The sequence below is a fragment of the Solanum pennellii genome, chromosome 1, assembly GCF_001406875.1.
Source record: "Solanum pennellii chromosome 1, SPENNV200".
Taxonomy (NCBI): domain Eukaryota; kingdom Viridiplantae; phylum Streptophyta; class Magnoliopsida; order Solanales; family Solanaceae; genus Solanum; species Solanum pennellii.
The window spans coordinates 3,145,363-3,154,930 of NC_028637.1; the positions used below are offsets into that span (position 1 = coordinate 3,145,363).

The following is a 9,568-nucleotide window of genomic DNA, read 5'->3' on the forward strand; positions in this document are numbered from 1 at the left end:
TATTCATTTAATGAGTCCTTATCAATGGACCAACAATATTTAAGAACAAACAGAGACGATTACTCACATTTGAGAAAATTCATGCTCTAATACACACAAAAATGTGAAACAATTCTAAATTCCTGATTCATAACATAAATTCCAAAAAAGCGGGATGCGTCTTTTGAGGTTATGCACAAAATTTAAGCTCAAATAAAATCGATCACATATTTCTAGAAAATCACAAATTAATACATAAAAAAAATTGAGATAATTCCTAATTCCTAATTCGTGATAGGATAGTTATTACTCCCTCCGTTTAAAAAAGAATGACCTCCTTTACATTTTAGTCTGTTTAAAAAAATGACCTTTTTCTTTTTTTTAGTAACATTTTAACTTTAACCTTTCATGTGACATGTTTAAGGCCACAAGATTAAAAAACAATTTTGTACATTTGATATAATTTTAATTTAGAACCATAAAATTTAAAAGTCATCTTTATTTACTTAAACTATGTGTCAAGTCAAACCAGATCATTCTTTATAAACGGAGGGAGTTTAAAGTGTATTGAAGTGTGTGCCATATACAATGTTCTACTCTTACACAAACATAATGTATATTTTTTATTAACACACACATACACAAACTATTACTACTATATTACATTTTGTAACTTATTTAGGTTGAATGGACAACTATACCAATCAACTTTAAATATATACAAATAGATAGATATTTTATCTGACATAATACACAAGACAACAAAATTGTCATATAGTATAAATATATCTATTTGTTTAATTTTGTACAAATTCAAGTATTTACTTGTGCACACTTAAAATCAAAGGTTACAGTTATCGACTGACGTGAAGTTAATACTCTCTCCGACCCTTTTTACTTGTCCACTTTTGAATTGACACACATATTAAGAAAATAATTAATGACGTTGTGAGTTTACCATTTTACCCCTATTAATTATGAAGTGGATGAAAAATTTTATATTTTCAAAGTAATTAGTCATTTATTGAGGGTATAAGGGGGAAAATAACAAATATATCCCTGAACTACCGTAAATAGTATGCAGATATCCTCCGTCATAATTTTGGGATATTGATGCCCTTGCCGTCCAAAAACTAGAGTATATATGCCCTTCACTCTAACAGAAGATTAAATAGTGACATGTGGCACAATCTTATTCATCGACCCGATTTCGGTTCGATAGATAAGACCATGACACGTGTATGTCCGTTAGTATAAAGGTATATATGTTCTAGTTTTTGGACGACATGGGCACTATGTCCCGAAAGTATGATGGAGGGTATCTGCGTACTATTTACGATAGTTCGGATATATTTATCCTCTTTTTCTTAAAAAAATTATCTTTTCTTAATTTGTCAAAATGGACGAGTAATTAAGGTGGAAGAGAGTACAAAACTATTGCTATATTTTGTAAATAGAAGTCAAATTATTGTATTTATGAAAATTTTCCTTTGCAAAGTCATTGGGTAGAACAAGTGTCAAACAAGTAGAAGCTTCAAAATCTCATCTGAGCGTCACATGTTCCCATAATCACGCCAACAAATTCCAACCAAAGAAATACTCAAAACAAAACCCCCTTTTTCCTTTTCTTTCTGTACAGATGAACTCATTTTTGTGCTAAATCAATGAAGATTTATAGGTACTATTCTCTCTGTGATTCTTGTTTTCCTTAAATTCCTCTTTGGGGTATTCATATTGTAAAGTTTCTTGCTTTATGGTTTTACTGTTCAGTTTCACTGCAAATTATGTGTCTTTACAGTAAATGGTATTCAAGTTTTGTGTCTTTTATGTTGTGTTATTGAATTTGTATGTTGTTTTTGGGATGTGGGTTTTACTGATTCTTGATTTAGGTGAGGCGGTGTGTAGTGCGAGAGAAGGATAAGAAGAGAAATGGTTTTTTCTTCTTTTTGGGTATTAAAATTGTAAAGTTTCTTGTTTTATGGTTTACTGTTCAGTTTCACTACAAATTATGTGTCTTTACAGTAAATGGTATTCAAGTTTTATGTTGTGTTATTGAATTTGTATGTTGTTTTTGGGATGTGGGTTTTACTGAGTCTTGATTGGCGGTGAGGGCGGTGAGTAGTGGGAGAGAAGGAGAAGAAGAGAAATGCAAAAAAAAAAGCCTTTTTTTGGGTACTAAAATTGTAAAGTTTCTTGTTTTATGGTTTACTGTTCAGTTTCACTGCAAATTATGTGTCTTTATTGTAAATGGTATTCAAGTTTTATGTTGTGTTATTGAATTTGTTTGTTGTTTTTGGGATGTGGGTTTTACTGATTCTTTATCGGCGGAGAGGGCGGTGAGTAGTGGGAGAGAAGGAGAAGAAGAGAAATGCAAAAAAAAGCCTTTTTTTGGGTACTAAAATTGTAATGTTTCTTGTTTTGTGGTTTACTATTCAGTTTCACTGCAAATTCTTTGTCTGTTTTCTTGTGTTGTGTTATAGAATTTTTATGTTATTTGGGATGTGGGTTTTACTGCTTTTTGATGGGCGGTGAGGCGGTGAGTACTGGGAGAAGAGGAGGAGGTAAATGGGGGAAAACGAAACCTTCTTTTGGGTATTCATATTGTAAAGTTTTTGCTTTATGGTTTTACTGTTCAGTTTCACTGCAAATTATGTGTCTTTATAGTAAATGGTAGTCAAGTTTTATGTTGTGTTATTGAATTTGTATATTATTTTGGGATGTGGGTTTTACTGATTCTTGATTTGGTTGGGTTGTGGGTTTTACTGATTTTTGATTGGTGGTGAGGCGGTGGATACTGGGAGAAGAGGAGGAGGAGGGAAATGGGAAAAAAACCCCTTCTTTTGGTTATTAAAATTGTGAAGTTTCTTGTCTTATGGTTTATTATTCAGTTTCACTGCAAATTCTGTGTCTTTATAGTGATGGTATTCAATTTTTATGTCTTCTTTTGTGTTGTGTTATAGAATTTGTATGTTATTTTGGGATGTGGGTTTTACTGATTCTTGATTGGCGGTGAGTACTGAAAGAGGAGGAGGGAAATGGAAAAAAGAAACCTTTTTTTTCTTAAACAAATTTAGATTATGGAAAGATAAGAACATAAAGACCCATATAGGCAAATTTTGTTTGTCTGTACTAAGATCTTCAAGCTAAGTTCAGAGGCGGAGCCAATCCGAACCCATTCGGCAGAAAATTATGTTGTTTATCTATGCTGTTCGGACTCTTCAAAAATGTTGACGCTTGCATGTCGGATAATCCAAAAGTAGTGGTACTATTTGTGTGTAAATTTCTCAAAGTATTGCCATTTAGAAGCCTGGATAAAAGATAAGGGTTGTGGTACTAGTATAATAAATAACCTAATCGTGATGATCCTCTAAATGGTGAATACATCAGATGTAACCACTTAAGCAGCAAAGTGGAATGGATATAGAGGATTCTCTTTTACCTGTAAGTAGAACAAAAATGGAGTATTCATATTCCTATCCCAAGCAATTTGGGATTTAAGCATGGTTGATCGTCTAGTCATTTGACTTGTGAGGAAGTATATTTTTTTTTCTTGAATAACCAAGAAAATCGTTGCACCTAGATTTGAAACTCGGTGGATAATTGATCTTCCACTTAATCATTGTCCACTTAAATACACACTAATGAACGGGGGAAGATTCAAACTCGTAAACTCGTGACATGCATGTACCACACAACTCGTGCGGTTTGATCATGTTATTGAATCAATTCCGTAGAGCGCTAGCAAGAAGTAAGTTCTTAAGAAGGTTAAAGTCCTAACCTAGGTGAAGGCATCAAGTCTCACAGCAATAACTCTTATATTTCTTTATGTCACTAAAAATGTATCAACCAGATGGAGATGGTGAAGATTCTACTGCGTTATCTATAATCAGATGCATCCAGTTAGAGGGAACATCATTTGCTTACTTTGTAGCATAAGCTTCACAGTGCAAAAGCAAGTAGTTGAGAAAAAAAAAGTAATTTGGTCTTCTCATTACGATAGATTGTTTTCTCACTAGATGTACTGTGTGAAAGCAAGATGTTGAGTCTTCTCATTAGTCATTACGAATACATTATTTTCTCACTAGATGTACATAGCGAGAAATGTTGAAGAGAAGCCTATTTAAGAATTGGATTTCTTGAGGGATTCTATTCGTCTGAATAGCTATTGAGTGAATCTTTCCTCATCCACATGGAGAATGGTGTAATAAGGTGTGAAATAAAAGACGAGTAGCTGTGATTGGTCCAAAGGGCGTGTCATAGACGGATTTCTCGGTTATCAAAAAAAATAAAAAATGAGTCTTTGAAGTTTCTCAGTGTCCTAGAATGAGGACTACGTTTATTTTTCTTTTTGCAAATCTCCAACTACTAGTTATTTGATCATGTAAAGGCCTCCCAAAGTCTGATGGCAGCGTAACTTTGTTGCTAAGTTCCAGCTTAAACTTATTGACTTTAATCTCATGTTCTTTGCCACACATCTTGTTATTTATTCTATAGGATGACCAGATTATCTTTTATCTTTTTATCTTCCTACCTTCATGGCAGACAGAATCATCTAGTTGGTGTCCCTATTTTACTATTCGTCATAACAGAAAAATCTCTGGGAGACGAGCTTTAGAAATCACCAGGGACCAAGTAGTGGGGATCTTACCCTACAATGCCCCATTTCTTACTAAGATTATGAGGGTGTTTGGATTGACTTATTTTTAGGTGTTTTTGGCTTTTAAGCACTTCTTAATTTTTAGAGGTGTTTGACAAACACACAAAGTACTTAAAAGCACTTTACTTTAGGCTTAAAGAGTACAAAAAAAAAGGTCAAATGTCAAAAGTAGGTAGCTACCTACTTTTGGCTTTTGACTTTTTTAAAGTCACTTAAAAAAGCGTAACCAAACACCCCCTATATCCCTTTCTACATGAATGTGCGATTTGAATATTTGTGAGATCCGCGCTCCCACGTGTTAATAACTTTCATAGGCTAACATTTCTCTATACCTTACCTAGAAAAGATGACTTAAGCAAAACCTCCATCTCTCCGGAGCTGAAATCCGCTGGTGGTTACTCACGTTATGCCTGTGCCCCTCCTCCCCCCTACAGGTCTTTTTTTTAGACTGGTTACTGATTGCCAATGAATAGGTGTCATTTGAACTCGGTTTCTGACCTCCTAATTTTGTGCACTCTCTCTTCCGAAGAAACTGACATTTAAACGGTTGTATTCTGTTCAGCAGGAAGGTATATTTTTACTCTGTATATGTGCTGTGTGCAAAACTGCTAATGCTATGATAGTGTAATTTTAATGCACACAATATAGATAAATTGTCTACGATGAAATGGACTGTTCTAGTTATGTAATGCTCATTGGTCAATGCAATGGCAAAATCTTCTCTATACTAGTCTGCTAGAAGGGGACAAATGATGTGTTACTAAAATAGTTACAATCTTCACTCTCCAACCAAAGAGATAAAAGGAAGAAAGACGAAAACAAGGTCTCTTTTCCATATGAACAGGAACAACCTCCCCTTTTTTATCAACTCGTTGACTATATTGTCTTCTAGTTTGTTATTATAGCTTGTAATTAGCAACCAGGTTCATTTTTTTTTTTGTCTTTTAAACCTCTTATACTGTTTTGTTACGTGTTACTTGAGCCGGGGGTGGGGGGGTGGGGAGTCTCTTGGAAACAGCCTCGATATCTCCACAAGGTAGGGGCAAGGTTTGCACACATTCTATCCTCCCAGACCCCACTTGTGGGAATACACTGGGTATGTTGTTCATTCTTTTTGAAAATTGTAACTAAATATTATCGCTGCATTTGATGCAATGATGTGTGGATATAGGTCCTCTGATTGTACAAGTTCTGGTGGCTGAAGTTGCGTAATCGGCAGTGGCTTCCATTATCTAGCAATGGATTTTTCATTTTTCGGTAATTTCCCGTGGTTCAAACCCCATTCTGCAAATGATATGGCATCAACAGTTGCATCTACTAGCACCCTAATGCAAACACCTAAACAAAATGCTCAGTTTGATGCTAAGTTTTGGAAATGGACTGTGTTTTCATTTCTTCCTTGGGCTAAAGTAGCTGAGGGTAATATTCAAATGCCAACAACTGTCAACAAGAAACTGAAACGACGTCCGTCTCGTGAAGGTGTAGACTCTCTAGCTCGAAAGTCAGCCATACGCTTCAGACCATATGTTTCTAAAGTTCCATGGCATACAGGTCCACGAGCTTTTCTTTCTCAACTTTTCCCTCGATATGGTCATTACTGTGGACCAAACTGGTCAAGTGGAAAAGATGGAGGGTCACCAATTTGGGACAGAAGACCGATTGATTGGTTGGATTTTTGCTGCTATTGTCACGACATGGGCTACGATTCTCATGATCAGGCTGAACTTCTCAAAGCAGACCTTGCATTCCTCGAGTGCTTGGAGAAACCAAACATGAGTACGCGAGGAGATCCTCATGTAGCTCTACTTTACAAGACTATGTGCACATCAGGTACAATTAACCGCTTCATAAAACCATTCTGTGTCTACGTTGTTCTCAACTATCGATGACTGATTTGGCAACTCGAGTTGTTCTCAATGCAGGCCTTAGGAACATATTGATACCTTACAGACAACAACTCATTACCTTACAATCTAAGCAACTGTGTTTTGGATTTGGATGGCTCGGCGGTATCATGGAACCTGCAAAATGCTTGAAAGATCGTTTCGTATGGTTACAGAAGTAGGTATGTGAACAATCCCGCGTTTTCGTTATGGAAGATTTTGGTGCAGAACAAGACATTTCTGGCAAGTCTATTCCATAATGTCTTAAGATAAGATAGATGTATATATGATATTGGAAATGAATGGAACTGTAGAACTCCATTATGATATAATTAGTTGTGCAGTTATTCCACTGTTTGTATATTATTATCAGTAAACTTTGCATCAAGTGTAAATTATTTGCTATTTTATAGTATAGAATGTTTGGATCCAGTGTGTTTTTTTTTTGGAAAAAATTAGACTTGTGGGCAAATCATATACTAGATTAAAAATTAGGAAAAAAGTCAGAAATATATCCGAACTTTGATCGAAATTGCTGTTACGATACTGTTATTTTTTGTAGTTATGTAATATGTTTGATGTTTGTGTGGAGACATATGTATCTTTAAAATACGCTATTTAATAGTTCAGGGGCAAAAGGTCTTCTATAAAATTTAATATCGTAACAATAATTTCGATTAAAATTGAAATATTTTATAAATCCTTTTTTCAAAATATTATAAGGGGCAACCAAAAACATAGTAGGTATGGTATAGTTCTATTGAATTTATAATCATCATTAGTCATCAGTTAATCATCATTACAAAAATAATTATCAATAACCACCACTATGACAATTATTACTCCATCTGTTCGGTATTATTTTGTCATAGTTTTTATTTTTAAAGTCAAACTATAAAAAACTTTGACTAATATTTTAAGATATATTTTTTTATCATATTAATATGTAAAAAATTGTAATTTATAGTACTTTTCATATAGTTTTAGAATATCTAATTTTTTTGTTTAAAATATCGAATTAATGTGATCTAATTACCTTTGAAAATTAGTCGAATTGACTTTCGATAAGCGTAATATGACAAATAATTTCGAACAGAGAGAGTATTATTCACCAGCATCATTAACGATCATTATCATCCATTACAACTATCAACTACCATCATTACCACTAGCTATTACTCACATTCCACGTAGTCAATATTATTTATAATTGGCATTTACAATCATCACTGATAATTACCACTTCCACGAATCCACCGCATAATCTTTAGAAAATATTTTGTTGATTTTAAGTATTAATTACTTTTAGTTATAATTTTTTAATTAAAATAAAATTTATATATTGAAGTATAATCTTAATTATTTAATATTCAAATCTTAATTAATACAATATTTTAACAATTTGAATGTGTATTTAAATTTTAACGAAGTTCTTTTATTCCAAATAATTCTAATCTATCCTACATGAAATACCAAGAGAGAAAATTTTATTTCTTTGACTACAATTTCTTTATATTTTCTTAAGCATTTTGATTATAATAAGTTTTTGAATTATTACAAAAAAAAAATGTGTGGTTTTTGTCCCTTCTTGATTATGTAATAAATCTTGTCTCTATTATAGATTTATTTAAAAGAAAAAATACACTTTTCGATAGGCGGTTAAAAAAGATCGATAGATTAAATTGAAAAAAAGTATTGTTAGTTTATTATTATTATATTATTGGATTAATTATTTTTAATGACTTTATTTTTAAAAATAGTTGGGTTATCGATTTGATTTTGATTGCTTAAATGTTAGGTTATAAATTGATAACTCATTAATACTATAATAGTTTACTACTTTACTCGTACATAAGTATTAAATATTAATCTCACACTATATATTTATAAGTTATTATCTTTAATGTTTCGCCTTCAATTCACACTTTATAGTGACTTTAAATTCACAACTTTACATTATACAAAACATCGAAACTTAAAACAAGAATCATATTCCTCTTAATTTCTTTTTGCGTTACACTTGTATAGTTTTTTTTTTTCATTTTAATTAGTATTATTTTTTTATTTTATGAGAAGTTGTAAAGCTACATTATTGTCTTTTCGCATCAAATTAAAGTCATATATTTATTTTATAAGCATTTTCTTATTTATAAAATCAAAAATCAAACCGTTAAATATCAAAATCGATAAATCAATAAAAAATCTTATTAGTTTAGCGTAATTAAAAACTGATAAACTAAATAAATAATACAAAAAAGTTAAAATCAAACCAAACCGATCAATTCATACCCTTACTTTTCACTTCTAAAAATTTTGGCCAAATAAGCCAATGAATGTATTTTTCTAAAATATAATATAATACTTTGTGATTATTTTTTTTGATTTATGAAAAATAACTTCTACTACTCCCTTAAAACATTTATTTGCTATAATAAATTTGATCAAAACACCTAATTCTTTTTTAAAATACTCATTTTTAAAAATAAAATAAAATACGTTTAACCTTTCAAAAATTTGATCAAACACATCAAAAGAGTGTGTTATTCTAAATTTAAAACTTGCAAAAATGCTATTTCTCCATTCTTTGGTAAGATGCAAGCAATGACAACCTCCATATGCTCTTTGATGTCACAATAACATTATATTACCCAAAAAATGAATTGACATCAAGTGCACTATGTAAAGATTCATGTGAGCTTTTCCCCAATAACAATAAACATGATAATTTAAACTGGGAGCCCGACTAATTCAGATTCGTGTCGCGTAAGATTCATTTCAAAGAAGCGTTTTTTATCAGAAAAGCTTTTCATATTTGTAATTTAATATGAAGACTTCTAATTAAAAGAATAGTAATCTCATCTTCTGCACCTTATCGATTAATTCTGGTATAAAATATAGTTTTTTTTTTGTTGAATTTGACATAGGAAGATAATTTTTAGAATTGTCACATTTAAATGCATATGCCCATCCTTTGCTGAAAAACTTGAATCTCCCTAATTATTATCACTAGGCCATACCACTCCCTTTTAATTTCCTCAACATTGACCTA

The 9,568-nt window shown here is 32.1% G+C and overlaps 1 protein-coding gene across 1 annotated transcript; it reads left to right on the forward strand.

The window, feature by feature from the left end:
* The first annotated feature begins 1,468 nt into the window (after window positions 1-1,468).
* Window positions 1,469-6,951, forward strand: LOC107007897. The gene is made up of 3 exons (XM_015206731.2): window positions 1,469-1,657; window positions 5,808-6,466; window positions 6,559-6,951. Exons 2-3 carry the CDS (start codon window positions 5,875-5,877, stop codon window positions 6,699-6,701), a joined length of 735 nt encoding a protein of 244 aa, XP_015062217.1. The 5' UTR covers window positions 1,469-1,657; window positions 5,808-5,874; the 3' UTR covers window positions 6,702-6,951.
* The last annotated feature ends 2,617 nt before the right edge of the window (window positions 6,952-9,568 follow it).

What these genes read in the sequence shown, in the direction of transcription:
- LOC107007897 (XM_015206731.2), top strand. Translation starts at nt 5,875, where the DNA reads ATGGATTTTTCATTTTTCGGTAATTTCCCGTGGTTCAAACCCCATTCT. An exon ending in CAAGACTATGTGCACATCAG is followed by an intron (nt 6,467 to 6,558) that starts GTACAATTAACC and finishes TTCTCAATGCAG; the next exon opens with GCCTTAGGAACATATTGATA.